The sequence below is a fragment of the Eschrichtius robustus genome, chromosome 1 (genome assembly GCF_028021215.1).
Source record: "Eschrichtius robustus isolate mEscRob2 chromosome 1, mEscRob2.pri, whole genome shotgun sequence".
Classification (NCBI taxonomy): Eukaryota; Metazoa; Chordata; class Mammalia; order Artiodactyla; family Eschrichtiidae; genus Eschrichtius; species Eschrichtius robustus.
Genome location: NC_090824.1, coordinates 41,609,990 through 41,628,363, shown reverse-complemented (window position 1 = coordinate 41,628,363; position 18,374 = coordinate 41,609,990). Strand labels below are relative to the sequence as shown.

The 18,374-nt window shown below is 39.0% G+C and overlaps 1 protein-coding gene across 2 annotated transcripts in view; it reads right to left on the bottom strand.

Annotated features, from left to right (window-relative positions):
- RTN1 (reticulon 1) overlaps positions 1-18,374 on the bottom strand; it is a 247,986-nt gene that overhangs the window by 6,270 nt on the left and 223,342 nt on the right. The window contains exons 4-8 of one of the 2 annotated variants that reach the window (XM_068525396.1): positions 11,644-11,851; positions 8,960-9,098; positions 7,468-7,537; positions 6,907-6,953; positions 6,763-6,821 (exon numbers count right to left, since the gene is read on the bottom strand). In XM_068525396.1, the coding sequence (XP_068381497.1) occupies positions 6,763-6,821; positions 6,907-6,953; positions 7,468-7,537; positions 8,960-9,098; positions 11,644-11,851 (523 nt within the window). Of the gene's footprint in view, positions 1-6,758; positions 6,822-6,906; positions 6,954-7,467; positions 7,538-8,959; positions 9,099-11,643; positions 11,852-18,374 lie in introns of those variants that run through there. The other variant, XM_068525477.1, reaches the window with a different exon arrangement.

The following is an 18,374-nucleotide window of genomic DNA, read 5'->3' as shown; positions in this document are numbered from 1 at the left end:
GTGGGCATAGAGGGAACCTACCTCAACATAATAAAGGTCATATATGACAAACCCAGAGCAAACATCATTCTCAATGGTGAAAAACTGAAAGTATTTCCTCTAAGATCAGGAACAAGACAAGGATGTCCATTCTCTCCACTATTATTCAACATGGTTTTGGAAGTCCTAGCCCCAGCAATCAGAGAGGAAAAAGAAATAAAAGGAATACAAATTGGAAAGAAGAAGTAAAACTGTCACTGTGTGCAGATGACATGATACTATACATAGATAATCCTAAAGATGCCATGAGAAAACTACTAGAGCTAATCAATGAATTTGGTAAAGCTGCAGGATACAAAATTAATGCACAGAAATCTCTTGCATCCCTATATACTAACAACAAAAGATCAGAAAGAGAAATTAAGGAAATGATCCCATTCACCATTGCAACAAAAAGAATAAAATACCTAGGAATAAACTTACCAAAGGAGGTAAAAGACCTGTACTCAGAAAACTATAAGACACTGATGAAAGAAATCAAAGATGACAGAAACAGATGGAGAGCTATACCACGTTCTTGGATTGGAAGAATCAATATTGTGAAAATGACTATACTACCCAAAGCAATCTACAGATTCAGTGCAATCCCTATCAAATTACCAGTGGCATTTTTTACAGAACTAGAACAAAAAATCTTAATATTTGTATGGAGACACAAAAGACCCTGAATACCCAAAGCAGTCGTGAGGGAAAAAAACGGAGCTGGAGGAATCAGACTCCCTGACTTCAGACTATACTAGAAAGCTACAGTAATCAAGACAATATGGTACTGGCACAAAAACAGAAACATAGATCAATTGAACAGGATAGAAAGCCCAGAGAGAAACCCACGCACCTATGGTCAACTAATCTACGACAAAGGAGGCAAGGATATATAATGGAGAAAAGACAGTCTCTTCAATAAGAGGTGCTGGGAAAACTGGACAGCTACATGTAAAAGAATAAAATTAGAACACTCCCTAACACCATACACAAAAATAAACTCAAAATGGATTCGAGACCTAAATGTAAGACTGGACACTATAAAACTCTTAGAGGAAAACATAGGTAGAACACTCTTTGACATAAATCACAGCAAGATCTTTTTTGATCCACCTCCTAGAGTAATGGAAATAAAAACAAAAATAAACAAATGGGACCTAATGAAACTTAAAAGCTTTTGCACCGCAAAGGAAACCATAAATAAGATGAAAAGACAACCCTCAGAATGGGAGAAAATATTTGCAAATGAATCAATGGACAAAGGATTAATCTCCAAAATATATAAACAACTCAATGTCAAAAAAACAAACCACCGAATCCAAAAATGGGCAGAAGACCTAAATAGACATTTCTCCAAAGAAGACATACAGATGGCCAAGAAGCACATGAAAAGATGCTCAACATAACTAATTATTAGAGAAATGCAAATCAAAACTACTATGAGGTATCACCTCACACCAGTTAGAATGGGCATCGTCGGAAAATCTACAAGCAAGAAACGCTGGAGAGGGGTGTGGAGAAAAGGGAACCCTCTTGCTCTGTTGGTGGGAATGTAAATTGATACAGCCACTATGGAGAACAGTATGGAGGTTCCTTAAAAAACTAAAAATAGAATTACCATATGACCCAGTAATCCCACTACTGGGCATATACCCAGAGAAAACTATAATTCAAAAAGACACATGCACCCCGATGTTCATTGCAGCACTATTTACAATAGCCAGGTCATGGAAGCAACCTCAATGCCCATCGAGAGATGAATGGATAAAGAAGATGTGGTCCATATATACAATGGAATATTACTCAGCCATAAAAAGGAACGAAACTGGGTCATTGGTAGAGATGTGGATGGATCTAGAGACTGTCATACAGAGTGAAGTAAGTCAGAAAGAGAAAAACAAATATCACATATTAATGCATATATGTGGAACCTAGAAAAATGGTACAGATGAACCGGTTTGCAGGGCAGAAGTAGAGATGCAGATGTAGAGAACAAACGTATGGACACCAAGGGGGGAAAGTGGCAGGGGGGGTGGTGGTGGTGGTGGTATGAACTGGGAGATTGGGATTGACATGTATACACTAATATGTATAAAATAGATAACTAATAAGAACCTGCTGTATAAAAAATAAATAAATAAAATTCAAAAATTAAAAAAAAAAGTTTAAGATATATGTTTTAGTTTTGAAATGCTTTAGAATACCACAGTAGACTAGGTGTTAACTAATTCTACTCTTCTCCCATCGTGGAAGTCCTTTTTACCACATTTGTAACAGTGGTCAACTAACTTTTATGTGAATACTTGAATGAGTGTCAGTGAGCTCACTGTTTCATGGGGCGAATGGTTTCATTGTTGAACAACTCTAATTGGTACTGTTTTCCCTCACGTTTCATTCAAATCTCAGAACTTCTGGACTTTCCATTCACAGCTTGTTAGAGAAAATAAGGAAGACTACTTCTTTCACAATGTTAGACCTCCAAATATTTGAGGATAGCTATTGTGTTCTTTTAAAGTTATCTCTTTTCCAGAGTAATCATCCCCAGTGAAGCTGGGCTGTCACTCGCCATTACTGTCAGATTTCCAATACTTCAATACCCGGTCATCTTTCTGACATTACTCCAGTATATAACTGCAGCTGTTAATATGTCCAACTCTGAAATTTAACACAGATATGGAATGACAATATGGAATATGAAGCAACTATGGCCTCTTTTGATTTTGATTTATACTTCTATTAATAACATCTAAACTTGCATAGATTTTAAAAAATATGTCTTAGTACATTATTGACTCATATTTGGCTGTGGTCAATTCATCAATTAAACCCCCTCGGGTATTTTTTACACAGCTACTGTTGTACCCTATCTCATCTGCCCTTCTTCCCATTCTATATTTGCAAAGTTGACTTTCCTAAATATAGAACTTTGCTTTCCCTGTCAGTTTCATTTTATTAATTTCAGTTCACAGTTCTACACTAGTCAAGATCACTTGATTCATTTTGAATATTGAGTTTTGCTGTCTTCTGAATGTGCTTTTGCTCTAAGCTATGTGTCACCTAGAACTCTGATGAGTATATTTGATTTGTCTTCACATAGTCATGTGAAATACTGAGACGGAAAGTCACGGAGTCAAGGGCAGAGCCCTCTGTCACATTACTACACCTTGCCCCAGATGGATATTTGATGGATTAATGAACATCCCTAGGGTCTACTATTTCAACCTTCTAGAACTCTACCAGTTGTGTTATCACCTGGACCGTACATCTCCATTTTCTCCTCAAGGACACCAGGAAGACTTTTCTAGTACCTCCACTGAAATCCAAATTCTTGCTGGCTAGAGCAGGCTGTATGATCCCTCAGTTTAGCGACCACAGAATGATCTGAGTATTTACCTACATTTTTACTAATTCATTCTGGAACTTTGCTTGAAAGTAGGCATTCGATTCATCAAAAGGTAATTTCTAGAATCTGTTTTTCTCATTTGAAAATCAGGACAGTTCCTGCCCAATTTCAGACTATTTTACCATCCTAGAATATAACTCACCTGGACATGGAGAGTTGTATTCACTTGAGGCAGATTTCTTATTAGGTTTTCAGTTATTTAAAGCTTTAATTTCCTCTAAAATATTTATTTTACCTTTTCAAATTTGTCAGCCTTTAGAGCTGGAAAACTGAGACACAGGAAGGTTAACTGACCTGGACAGGTTCATCATACACTCAGTATAGAGAAGGGAGGGGCATCAAGGTCTCCTGACCCAGTCTGGGACTGTCCTCCACACCCTTTGTGAACTGATCTCTAAGCAGTAGAAGGATGATCATGATCATGATCACTGAATATTTATTGAGTGCTTCCTATGTCCAAGTAAGAGTAGTTTATAGACGTTATCTTTTCAATGTATAGATAAGGAAACAAGCTCAGGGAGTCAAATAACATGCATAATGAATTTATATAGCTAAAAAATGCCAGAAATGGACTCAAACTAGTCTGATTCCAAAGATCATGTTCTTAACTGTTTCACTAAAAGGGTGTGAGTTCTTCTGGTGGAGTTATTCTAGCATGGTATCAGAATTTCAGAGGTTGAAGGAGCCTTAGTGGTAAGATCCCACCAAGAAATCTCCTTCAAAATTTAGTGTCAGGCAAAACAGATTCTTTTGAAGAACTGCTGTTTCCTCCTTTCTGATAACAAGAACTACGTAACTTCCCCAGTTTCTCTTTTTGTTCTTAGCTTCCTTTCTATTCCTTTTCAGATCCTTGATTTCCAATTTTAATTTAACCAACTATATTGTATACCTACATTCATACATTTTACTTCTCTGCCATCTCTCCTTTCCCTCCATTTTAACAGGCCTATACCCTTATCACTTTTGTTTGAATTCTAATAGCCTCCCAGCTAATCACCACATCTCCACTTTCCTCTCCAATTCTCCTCCCACTAGACTATCATAGTAATCTGTGCAAAATACAAGTCTGATTACATCAATCTCCAGCATAGGAACATCAAGGGCAGGCTATTTCTTGCGGAGTCAGAGTCATAACTCCTTAGAGTGTTCAATACTTGTCCTCTGCCTCTCTTTCTAGACCCTTTCCAGTTCATCTTTCCATTCATTTAAACTTCAGATACACTGGTTGACTCACTGCTCCCTGAACTTGGCCTACATTTTCATGTTTCTGCCTCTACCTGTATTATTTCTTCTTGCAATGTCTTTCCCCTCATCATCCACCTGATGAGTGTTTACCCATCTTTCAAGGCTGCTACAGACTGAATGTTTATGCCTCGCTCCACCCCTCACCCTGCCCCCACAAAATTCATATGTTGAAACCTAACCCCCAGTGTGTTGGTATTAGGTGGTGAGGCCTTTGGGAGGTGATTAGTTCATGAGAACAGAGCCCTCATGGATGCAATTAGTGCCCTATAAGAGAGAACCCAGAGAGCTTCCTTCCACTTCTGCCATGTGAGGACACAGAGAGAAGTCTGCAGCAGAACCTGACCATGCTGGCAAGGGCCCTCATTTTAGTAGCTCTCCATAATCCCCTCCAGGTAAGACCAGTAGTTTCCTTATCTCTCTCACTTTAATATTTTATGCAACTCTATTGTCATTCTTATACTGTCTTATAGTTATTTCTTTACAGTTTTGTCTGCACCTATAGGCTGAGAGCTCTGCTAGGATAGGATCATCTCATTCCTCTTTATACTCTCTGTGCCTGTTACATGCAGTTCCCGTAAAATAATAAGTATGTCTTTTTTTGGAAGCAAGCAACTAATCAGTCAAATAAAAAATTAAGAGATGTGATTTGTTCAAGATCCTCAAACTAAGTATTGGACGACTGAGCACTAAAACTTCTATCTTCCAGTTTCCAAGCTCCTATTCTGGTGTTCTTTGCTGTAGTTCCTAAACACAGTTCTAACTGCCAAAAAGGCACCTAGGGAGTTCATTAAAATATAGATTACAGGTCCCTTATTCTAGGAATTCTATTTCCATAAGTCTGTTGTACAGTCTGGGAATTCATATTTTTAACAGCTTCCCCAGGTTTGGTAAACACCAAGTTTCATATTATACCATGCTGCCATTTCTTAGTACAAAGTAACGAATATCCTCAATTTGTTGATTTTCATTAGGTATTAGTTGCATTTGTGTCCAAGCTGATAATTTCAGGCATTTTGAAATGTGCTACAGATCTGATACAGATCCAAATTCGCCATGAATTTAAGAGGAAGAATATAAACAATATACAGTAAAAAACAAAAATCTTTATATACTTCAGGAGAGAACTGTAACTGATGATATGTAAATCAAATAGCAGAGGAACTTTAAAGTGCTTGTTTTTTTCTTATTTGTTTGTTTTGTTTTATACATCTTTTACTATGTAAAATACTTCCCTTGAATTCTGACCATCACCTAGGTCTAGCCACATGATTCTAAGATTACGAGAGAGAAAGTCCAGTTTTTTGAGACATGTATTTGTAGTTGAAGCCTAGGTCAGCTTTTGATTAAAACAAAATCTTGAGTAATAAGGACAACATAAAAACTATCATTTTAGATGAAGACATGTCTAAAAACACTAATTTAAGAATTAAGGAAAACTGCTAAGTTAATGACCATATTAACTGTAGGTACTTATAACTGGAATCTTTATCTCCTAATATATAAAGTAGCCATAAAGTACAGTCTATTTAAGACTCAGGTTTGAAAAGCAATGCTGTTAATAAAATAAGCAAACACACACACTTGCTGAGTTAAAATGGCGTAATTTAAAATGTAACAAAAGTTCTAAAGATCAAAAAAAGTTATAAGTTTTAAAAATAATTTCAATGGTTTAAAAAGTTGGTGATATTTATTGTTTAAAAATTGAAAATGTTTAACTTAATTGTTTTTATTTCGATTAAACTGTTATAAATTAATTTCACTTTCCTGACTCAGGCTTCTTTCTTTCCTCCAACCCATTTTATTCTTGGACATGAGCCAGTCCACAGATAGAGCTTAATATCATTCATTCATTAAAATTCACTTCATTATACCTGCAATAAACCACTGAAAGTTTTGTTTAATTGGAAGTTTTAAAATTCATACTTAATTTATGAAATAATATAATTGGGAAGGGTGTGAATATAAGCCTCAAATAAGTGAATGATCATAAATCAACCTATTATTTTCTTATCCTTTTATTACTCCTATCTAATCCAGTCAAACACCTGCCTAAGGCGGTCTCTCCTTTTTATGAATTGCACTATGTAACTTACTTTGCCACAACAGCATTTATGTGAGTCCTCACAAGTCCCAGGTATTGGTCAATCTGTGCCTACAAAGAGGAAGAAATCATGAGCACATCCAAGGTTCACAAGGTCAAAACTTAACATGAATGTTTGACACTACATAGAACTTACCTGGTGCTTAACATACACTACAGGTAGAGTAAACATTGAAACCACAGCTGGGATGAAAAACAAATATAGTATTAAAATTGAGAGTTGTCAGTAAGAATAAGCTTATAGATACATTTTTATATAGTCACATGATATTATGACATTATTTGCAGTAGCCAGCATTCTAGCTAAAAGATGGCAGGACTAGTTCATAAGGAAAACAAAAATATGCTGAGGCCTTCACGGCTATTAAGTCATTATTCCTGGAATGAGGGAATGACCTCCTAAGAAGAAAATGAACTTCTACACATAAATGCCATTGAAGCAGATATATATTTGAAGCCAAATAAAACCAGTTATGGTTGAAGAAAAAAAACCTTCAGATTAAGAAATTCATTATTACTATGTAATATATATTATACTCTTTAATTGAACTATGATGGTCAGGGAAATGCTCTGGACTCAGAGAATCTGGCATTTGTTGCTAGGAATCCATCCAAGCAAGCTAACAGCTAACAGCCTAGGAAGCTTTACGCTCACAGAACATGTGAGGGGAGACATAACACGCTTGTCTGTCCTTACCCATGAGCAGCAGGGTCAGGCCATTGAAGAGAGCGCCAACGTAAGTCAGGAGCCACATCAGGACTGCAAACTAAACAACGAAATGATGATCAGAGCTTCTAAAACCATCGTGACAGATAAGAGTCTCATTTCATTGACTTCTTTAGATTAAAACTTGAGGCAAACTACATCATGGTTTCAATAGAAAATGTAAGAGCATTTAAAGCTCATCACAGAATTACTGAAAGAGGATCCTGTTTTTACTTCTCTCCGAACCCTTTGGATCTCTTTGTTGTAAGATTTGAAGGCCTCAACAAAATAATAATCTAGGGCAGGGGTCAGCAAACTGGCCATTGGCCTCTTTTTGTATGGGCCCAAAAGTTAAGAATGGATTTTACATTTTGCAATAGTCAAAGAAAATCAAAACAGGAATAACATTTTGTGATATGTGAAAATGATATGAAATTCAATTTTCAGTATTCATAAACAATGTTTTATTAGCACACAGCCACAGTCATTCATTTACATATTGTCTTTGGCTGCTTTCCTGCTATAATGGCAAAGTTGAGTAGCTGCAACAAAGACTGTGTAGCCTGCAAAGCCTTAAATATTCACTATATGGCCCTTTATAGATCAGGTTTGCTGATCCCCATTCTAGCCCACAATTTTTACATTACAAATGTCAAGAGAAATGTCACCTTAAAAGCCTTATGGTAAGTAATTATAATCTCCCTGCTATCTCTTTTTTAGTCGTTACCTGCCAAGACATTATTCCAGTAAAGCACCTTGAGGGTTAAGGCCTCATCACTCACTTTCCTTCTGCTCTTTCTTCCTCAGTTATGGAGCAGCCCATGGGAGACCCCTCCCTGGTGTGTACAAAGTGCTCTGGGGGAATGGGGAACTCACAGCATCCTTGCCCTGTTGAATCATGATTGATTGACTTTGGTTTTGCAGGTAAGCCACGGGGTGGTCATAGCAGCTTGTTCAAAGAAACCTGGTGAGTTCAATGATGGCACCAGGAATAACACCCAAATGCCCAAGGTCCTCTCCCCTCAGGGGTTCAGTCTCACAGCCCACATGTCTTATTAGCAGAGTCCAGCATTTCAAAGAAAAAGCATATATATTTTTTACATTCCCTAAACTAGATTTTTATTTTTAAAATAATTTTAGGAAATTGAGGAATTGAAAATGGTAAGGAGAAGCAACCTGGGATATTGTAAAAAGTACAGAACTAGAAGCTGTGTGACCTGGGTTTGATCCCAGCTCTATCAGTGACTCACTTGGCAACCTCAGGCAAGTGTCTTAACCTCTCTGAACCATAGTTCCAGCATCTGTAAAATGAGGGGATTAGACTGGATGAGCTCCATGGTACTGGACAGTTGGAGATTTTCTGACTCTAGAATATAATTAGCACTTGTTATTTTATTCTCCATCATGTCGCAGTTTATAACGTTACACCGTTAGGGAAAATAAAACTCAAGACCGTCAAACGGAACGCCTTAAGCAATCGTACTTTTAAGGAATCCACCAGGTCCTGGACAAGGAAGAGCCTCCTCAGTTCTTTAAGCGTGTTGTTCACATAGAATTGCAGGCAGTCTGTGTACTTCTGAATCTGCTCCTGAGACAGCGTGATCTCAAGCTCCAAGTAGGCCCTGTCAACAAAGGACCCCCACAGAGAACTCTATCAAAGGGAATCCTGAAACAGCGAAGTTTTCCTTTCCCAACCCTGAGGACAACAGCCAGGTCATCCTGAAGGATTCATGCCAGCCAGAAGGCGACAGGGCACCACACACACCCACAGCCGGTGCATTGGGGAACACGGGAATCACGGCACTTAGTGGGGCACTGGGACTGCTTCTGTCTCCCATAGGCAACATTACAGTGTGAGCTGATAATTCAGAGCAACTGGCTGGGAACAGAGAAAAGTCAATCCAAACCAGCTCATTTGCTGAATTCTCTGTATATCTCTGGCCCACCAGGCAATTGTGAAAGTCCTCCTTTCTTCTTGGCTGCATGAAGATGAATTATCTTTTTAAATAACTGAGATATCCAAAAATCCTAGCTGCCAATTATTATTTGTCATCAAAACTCTAAGATTTCATATTGAAATTCCGGAAAGTACTTTCAGGTTTTATCTAGAGAACTCTGAAAATGCAAGTGAACTGCACCATATTAAAATGCTCACTGGTTCTAGTAAGAGTGGTATTTTTAGTAATTGCATTTTCCATTTGTTCAAATGGTTAATTTGAACTCTTGGGTAGATAAACTCTTCAAGTATATAAAGATCAATTCATCCTCCTGTTTCGGCCATTTCCCCCCTTCCCCAGGCCCATCCTCTTTCTCTCCTTCCCCCACTCTGTGATGTTGTCTATTTTGAGGATATTTCCAGAGTTTTTAAAGTGCTCACCTAACTCTGAGGATTGAGAGGAAAAGAGTAAAACAGAATTTGGCTTGAGTTTTAGAGAATTTATGTTTATATGCTTGGCTCTTTAGAAAAAAATAGAAAAACTGATTTGCCTAGATAATATGTTTTGATTCAAAATGTACTCTTGAGATATATATTCCTTTTGCTGATAAAAACAATTCAGCCGAAGGAGTGTTTTACATTTTAAATGTCTCCTAATGGAAGATAAAGTAGTTGAGCTAATTACAGTTAGACTCTTGGTCCTACAACTGGGTAGTTACAGAAGAAATAAGCCAAGTGAGAGATGAGTCCTCAGTGTAACTTGACAGGCTTGGAACCAAGAACGTGGCAGAAACCAGCCTCTCTCAGATGGCTAAGGACAGGGGTTGGGGCAGGGCAGGACTCTAATTAGACAGTGTGGATACTGGTCACAGGCTAGGGTCACTGAAGTAGGCATAGTATTCACCCTGGTAAAATGACACTCCACTTCTCCATTCTTCCCACTTTTGGGATGGGAACATGTGTAACCAAGTTATGGCCCAGAAAACCCATTAACTCTGCATTACAAGAAGGCCAAATACATCCCAAGGGCGAGAATGATCAGACTGTAACTGTGTCTGACACTGAGTCCAGGAACCAGAGGCTGGGAAGAGAAGTCTGAAACATGGCATTTTCCCTTTCGTCAACAAGGCCCCATAACACAGGCGTCTTTACCCTCTTTTAAGAGCCTGGTGCCCTGAGGCCTTGATTCAGCTGACTGGTGAGGGTGAGCCAGGAAGGATTCAGAGGCATCCCCAGTGAACTACTGGGGCTGGCTCAGAAGCCATCATGCAGCAGTATCTACAGGTCTCATTCGGGATGCAGAAATATTCCTCAGTTCCAGGAGGTGAGGACACCTGTAGTAGGGCCTGCACCTCTGGGGCCAGCACCAGGTGAGGGGGTGACTCTGACAGTCAGTGCTAAAATACCTGGGGCTTACAAGCTAGACTCACAACTAAATTGGGGTGGAGTTGGGGAGCATGCATCTGGAAGTGCTAATATCTCCCTCTGCCACATTTCATATATCCTCTTAATACACTGCCTTAAAAAAATCCTCCTCTTCAGTGTTCATTCGAGTTAGATTTCCCCTGTATAAAAATACGGAAGAGAGTGTATAATACTGTTCATGAACCTTGCATCCCTCAGAAATTTGGCCCTTTGATATTAAACTTCTGGAAAGAGCAGAGAAATAAAAATCCAAACACTCTAGTCCCATGCTATTTACTGCCATGTGACTTTGGGTAAGTCACTTTACTTCTTAGAACCTCAGTTTTTCCATCTGTGAATAGGGATTATAATGTTCTGCCTTCTTCAGAGAGTTGGGAGGAATAATTGTTGAAACACTTTAAACTATAAAACATTGTATACATATAATGAATTATGATTACTATTAGTAATAATAAATATAAAATTAATATTAAATATAAATTGAATGTTTTCACATTTCATAAATTCACACACAAGAAAAGAATTTATATTATATAAATTAATATTAAAGATAAATATTTAATATTTAATTAGTAGTAATAAAGTTTTAAAAGCTCAATAAAGCAGTAAGGGTTAGAATAGAGATAAATGAGTTTGTTTTAGAAATTTAACAGAAATATTAGGTATTAAAAGAGAGAGCATTAAAGGAGACTCTAGGAGGCCTGTTAGGCGTCAGAGAAGCACAACCCATAGTGCACAGGAGCTGAAATAGAGGCAGACGAAAGAGCCACATGAGAGGCGGGGCAAGGGCTGGTGGGGGCACTCACTTGAAAGGGTGACCCTCGTCGGTTTTCTGCACAGCTTGTAAAACAGACTTGTAGATGCGGAAACTGATGGTGGCTGAGAGCGCAGCAAGGGCCAGGTAGGCCACGACACTCACAACGCTGAACTGGGTCAGGGAGAAGAGTAGCAGCAGGAAGCTCCCAAACACTATCCCCGTCTGCTTGATGTCCCTCCAGTACAGCAGGTCAATAGCTGTAGGGAGGAGACACACATACACACACCAGTTAGCACTGGCAGTGCCACCGTGGGAGCTGTTGCAGCCCCTTCCGCAAAGCCGCAGTTGCTACAGGTTCTCACCAGCTTTTGGATTCCTAAACACAGGTGAATAGACACAGCGCTATTCCCAGGGCACTTACTGTCATCCCATTTTGCTTTGGAAGAATCTTTTCTATCCCTGAGGTCAATCAGTAAATTCACAGATAAGAATAGGCTGTTGAACCTCCAGTGACAATATCTCTATGAGTGACTCTCAGTGGGCTACATCTGTACAGTGGCCTAAATTATGTGACTTTGAAACAAGATTGAAAATTCAGAGGACTCTGTGAAGTTCCTGTTCTCTTCTTTTGGATGGCATTGATTTACGCATCTTGATGCCCTGTTTACAATTCAGTGTCTCAACGGTGGCCCGTAGATGAGCACATCAGTCATACACATGGCCCTGCTGCTGAGAAGGGGCAGCAACAAGGAAAACAGAGGTTCTGGAGAAGTGGAACCTTCAGAAGCACGGCAGCAAGTCTGGGAGACCCCAGCTAATGCCAAAGGCTTCTGAATAGAGATATGGTCTGCCTCCAAAATGAGCAAAACTGAAGGGTTAGTAGCTGTCTCAAGAATCCCTGGAATTTGGATTAAATCATTTTGTAATCATATGATTTGTTCACTTACATTCTTGTGACTTAAAAAATCTGGAATACAAGCTTTAAAATCTACATCACACCTATCATTCAGTTATTTGCCTCTTTCAACTCAGAAACAAAAAATTAAATTCAAAAGAATAAAGCCATGGTGCTTCAAATATGATACAAAATGGAAATATTTTAAATATGCCAGTCACTAGATTATGAAAAAAGCATAGAAGACTTGCTGGAGAATGTACGCAAATTTATTCTTCAATTAGGCAAGTAACAAATGGTTTCTTTCTTTTCAGGCAGAGAAGAGGAATCTTTGGGAAGACATGACACAAGAAACCCCTGGGCCCCTGAGGGTAGATGACAGAAGTGGGAGAAGAAGGGATCTCCACAGAAGCCTGGCTCCTCCCTGGGTGTGAGTGGCTCTGGAGACAACAAATTGAGGTAAGCCTAGGCCTAAGTCTAGACCAGTAGGCCTAAAGGCTCCTGGGGGCTAGGAGCCTCTTAGTATTTACTCTGTTAAGTGTAGGGGAGTGGGGAAGGAGAATAAAAAGGAGACTAAAACATCACCATTACCTGCAGTGTTACGTCTTCCACGTTTGCTCATTTATTCAGTATTTATTGAGCAAGTACTAAGTGCCATGCTTTGCGCTAAGTGCCAGGTATATCAAAATAAATGAATTGTTTAAAAAAGAAAACTTATATGTAAATAAATTGTAATCTTCTGTTTTATGATGCCCACAGATTCCCATGGCAGACACGTTTAGAAATAAACACATTATAAGACAGCATGATCTGTGCTATGCGGGTACACAGTGCTAGGGATGGTAGGCTTACCCATCGCTGAGCTGATGTAAAGGGGCATGGAGACACTGCAAGTAGTTTTCAGGCAAAGAGGAGACAGAATTTGCTATTTTCAAGTGAATCCCCACTTAACAAATTGCATAACACCTGTTAAAAATGATGTGGCCTCTAGAAAAAACCTTCTGAATCTCTGGACCCCTGTTCAAACAGCCCAAGAATGGCAGGCACCAGGTAGGGGCTTCACTAGAAGAAGCTGTGGGCAGAGAACATTAACTGTTAACTAAGTAACGTTAGTTTGGTGTAGGGTAATTACACAACAGGTCTTTCAATCAACTTGATAAAATTGCCAGAGGTTTCTAATTGGGAGGTCAACAAAAGTTTTTTCTTAAAACATCAATGGATGTTGATTCTGGGTACTTTGTGACATGATTCTCTATTTACACAGATTCTGAAATGCTCAAAGCACTTTCAGATATTAGTTCATTTAAACCTCACAATAAACTCCATTATACAGGTGTACAACAGGCAAGGAAACTAGAAGAAACTCGCATACTGACTATTTAATAGGAGAAACAAGATCAAACCCTAAGTTTGATGCTTTTTTCAAAAAACAGTTGCCTCTCTCATGTTATGTGATTGAATGTTAACTGTCCCCCGAAGTATGCAAAATTAATTTGGGGCAACTTGATTATATTTCAATCTGCTTCCAGAGCTAGATATTTATAGTGAATTTTTTTTTGTAAGGGCAATCAAGTCATTATCAACAGTAAACAGTTATTGGTCATCTGTTTATTTAGTAAGCACAGGAATGAAGAGATCATAACATTTTGTTCCTGCTTTTATGTAACTTAAGATCTAGATGGGAAGATGGAACATTCATTTTTTTTTTTTAAATGCTGCATCAATGCCAATATACCTTGTGTTGTCAGAGGTGGCAAAAGTTGAGTTCAAGGAAGGGACAGTACTGGAATTGATGAAAGAGGTTGTGGGATGGTTTGAGAATGTGGTGAACAATTTGTTAAGGAGATGGGGTGGATAAAGGGAAATATTATGAAGGATTAGTTGACAAGAATGGTGACCAATTAGCTGTGGGAGAAAGGATGAAGAACTAATTAAGGGCGAAAGCAACATTTCAAAGCTGGGTGACAAAGTGATTAGTATCACTGACAAAAATAGGAAATCTGAGGGAGAACTGGTTTGGGAAAAAGCTAACACTTGTTTTTATACCTCCAGGTTCTGCTGTGGTGACATCAAGCAGGGCATTTTGACACAGCCTGGGGCAGAGATGGGACAGGGATCACAAATGAGATGTAACTGACAATTACACCCAATACTTATTTTTTAGAGGCTTGGAAATAAAATGATTTCTTTTTATAGGCTTTGTCACAGTAGCCCTGAGTTAAAATGGACAGTAATATCCATGTGATATTCAGATGGATATGTACAGTAAAGGTTTGGAAGTGCAGGACTGGCATTTAGCTAAGAGGGTTGAACATTCACATTTGGGTGTATTCTGAGTAGAAATGATGATTGAAGCCGTGAAAGTAGAGGAAACCTCCAAGAGAGGAGAAACTAATGGATGTAATAAGGGATGAACCACAGTTAAGGATTCAAAGGATTGAGTAAAGCTGTAAAAGGAGTCCTGTTTGGGTATTAGAAAGGGTCCCACAAGAGTGTTGGGTTAGGGCAGTCAAGAAGAAGGAAACTGGGCTTCCCTGGTGGCACAGTGGTTGAGAATCTGCCTGCTAATGCAGGGGACACGGGTTCGAGCCCTGGTCTGGGAAGATCCCACAAGCCGCGGAGCAGCTGGGCCCGTGAGCCACAACTACTGAGCCTGCGCGTCTGGAGCCTGTGCTCCGCAGCAAGAAAGGCCGCGATAGTGAGAGGCCCGCGCACTGCGATGAAGAGTGGCCCCCGCTTGCCACAACTAGAGAAAGCCCTCGCACGGAAACGAAGACCCAACCCAGCCAAAAATAAATAAATAAATTAATTAATTAAAATGAATAATGCTTTAAAAAAAAAAAAAAAAGGAAACTTCCAGAAGAAAGGGGTTGGCAGTAAAGAAGAAGGAAACTTTCAGAAGGGGTAGGCTACAGTGTGGAATGCGGTAGATGCAATGAGGGAAATGAGAAATGAGAAAGGACCACTGGTTTTGAAGACTGGGGAGTCACTCATAACTGGGGGGAGAGTGGTGTTAGGTGCTAGTGAGGATGGAAGCCCTATTGTAAAGGTTTGGGTCAGGTCAGTGTGGGAAGTTCAAAGTAATAAAGAAGATGGTAAAGAAAATGGTAGTTTTGGGAGCAGTAACAAGCAAATCTTAAGGTTGAGCAAACCTGGGAATGTTAGTGAAAAGGGAGGAGTGAAGATCCCCGGAAAGAGAAGATATTTGTTTGAGCAAAGTCTCAGAGAAGGCGGGGAATGGATGGGATCAGTCACAGCTCTTTCTTTTCAAAGAAGGAAGAATGACAGGGTGGGTAAGGATGGAAGAACATTTTGTCAAAGTATTGGTGTGGCTACAGATATATGTTGAGGTGGATAGGGAATAATATCAAGTGGCTCGGGGTAGATTTATTCAAGTTTTCCCTGGAAAATGAGTCATGAAGTCCTCCTGAGACTGAGGAGAATAGGGGTAGGGCTTGAAGAGATTAGGAGAGGTCCAGACCTGCGTTGTTCAATATAGTAGTGATAAGTCACAGTAGCTACTGAGCACTTGAAATGTGGTTAGTCTCAATTAAAACATATTGCAAGTGTAAAGTACATGTCAGATTTCAGACTTAGTACAAAAAGAATGTAAAAAGTATCTCATTAATGCTTTTTATATTGATTTTCTGTTGTTGAAAGGCTAATACTCTAGATATGCTGGATTAAATACAGTATATTATCAAAAGTAATTTTACCTGTTTCTTTTTACTTCTTATTTTTTTTTTTTATAAATTTATTTATTTTTGGCTGCATTGGGCCTTTGTTGCTGTGCGTGGGCTTTTCTCTAGTTGCAGAGAGTGGGGGTTACTCTTTGTTGCGGTGCTTGGGCTGCTTGTTGCGCTGGCTTCTCTTGTTGCGGAGCACGGGCTCTACATGGGCTTCAGTAGTTGTGGCACGTGGGCTCAGTAGTTGTGGCTCTTGGGCTCTAGAGCACAGGCTCAGTAGTTGTGGCACACAGGCTTAGTTGCTCCGCGGCATGTGGGATCTTCCCGGACCAGGGCTCGAACCCAAGTCTCCTGCGTTGGCAGGCGAATTCTTAACCACTGCGCCACCAGGGAAGCCCTCTTTTTACTTTTTAATGTGACCACTAGAAAATTTTTAATTATATATGTGGTTCACATTATATCTCTATTGGACAGTGCTGATCTAGAAAAATACAGTAGGACTCAAAAAGAAGTTAATAAAAGGGCTTCCAGGAAGTAAAGAGGGTTTGGTTAAAGTCAAGGATCTCTGTGGATCCAGTCAACAGGGTTAGAGGTTGGGTGTTCTGATCTGTGGATTGCAGGGCTGGTCCAGATTTGTGAACTGGCATAGTTAGAGGAGTCAAAGATCCAAAAGGACAGAATTGAAATGAACAACCTTGGGCTCAGGCTGGGAATGACAAGCAGTGAAGACCTTTGGGAACTGATGCGCTGGGAGAATGGCAAGGGCTGTGTGTGGCCAGAGTGCCGGCAAACAGCCTGAAGCCCTGATGATTCAGTGGGAAGGGTAGGAAGTGATGAAGTGTGATCACAGAAGAGAGTTTCTGTGTCCCCAAGCTGCTGTATAAATGCTGATTTTTCACATTTTAATGTTGCTTAGAGTGATGTAAACTTGTGTAGGAAGCTTTATAGTATCTGGTCCAGAAAAATGGGTATTTGAATAAAGCTTCCTTAGAATCCAAGTAAGAAAAACATAAGTATCTCTGTAACTGCAGCAAATTATCACTAGTAGCCTTTGGATACAGCAGTAGATAGCTTGTCTCTTTCAATATCCTCCTAATACAGGAAGGCTAGGTGAGAGTTTAAACAGCTGAGTACACATTCACTAAGCATACTCACTGGGACAGGTAAATTACTGTATTGTGTTGCCAATTATAAAAATTAAATTACTTTGCTAAAAACCAAGGAGCAATGCAATGAAATGGGAGATCAGTGTGTTCTACCAATCTAATAAATAGACTGGGCTTGGTGAGCTCATCCTTGTCCCCAAACCACATGTGGGAGCATACACTGCAGCCTGCCTGGGGCTGACTTAGAAGGGTGGGCTGGCTGATTTGGCAGATTTGAAGAATCCTAATCTCAAATGCTGAAATCAGTGCTACTCTCATTTCCATAATCCAGGCAAGAATAGAACAATAAAATAGAAGAAGTGATCCAAGGTTTGAATTAATACCTAAATGGAAATAAAATTCAATGTCAAATTTCTAGAAAGAAAGCCCTTTGCTGCAGTCTAAAGTTTTTTGGATTGGGACATTATTTTAAATGTATTGAATTAAATGATCCAATAGTGACTCTAGCATTCAGAAAGTATATCAAAAATGTATGAACTGAAAAGACAGTGGTGCAGCTATTCATATTTTATTTATAAGGCAAAATGTGGATAATATATAAAATGGCAATAAATTGTGCACAATTATCTACATTACTGCACCATATTCTTAAATGTATTTATTTATATTTCATCTTGGTCCAAAAAAGATTTCAGGGAGCATTGCACCACTTGCTATGTGACAAATTAATGTTACTTTTTCAAAGGCCAGGTCAGAAAATATGTGAAATTCCTGTTCACAAATGATATCAGCATTTCATCAAAAGAAGTGTTGAAAAATGATATGCTTTGACTTTTATATTTACTTTTCAGCAAGTCTCCAATAATTTACTACCTTGTGAAAAGGATTACAAAGCTAGAAAACCCTCAGTTCTTTACAACTCAGTGTCTAAAGCAGTGATAGAAAAGCCCATTACTCTGATTTTTGTTAGGCAAATAAAATATCAGCACAAAAAGTTAACAATAACAGTAGTAGCTTTTTCTACTTTATTCCCTCATTTTGCCATCAAACTAGAGAAACATAATGGAAATAGATGTAATAAAATACTTTAAAC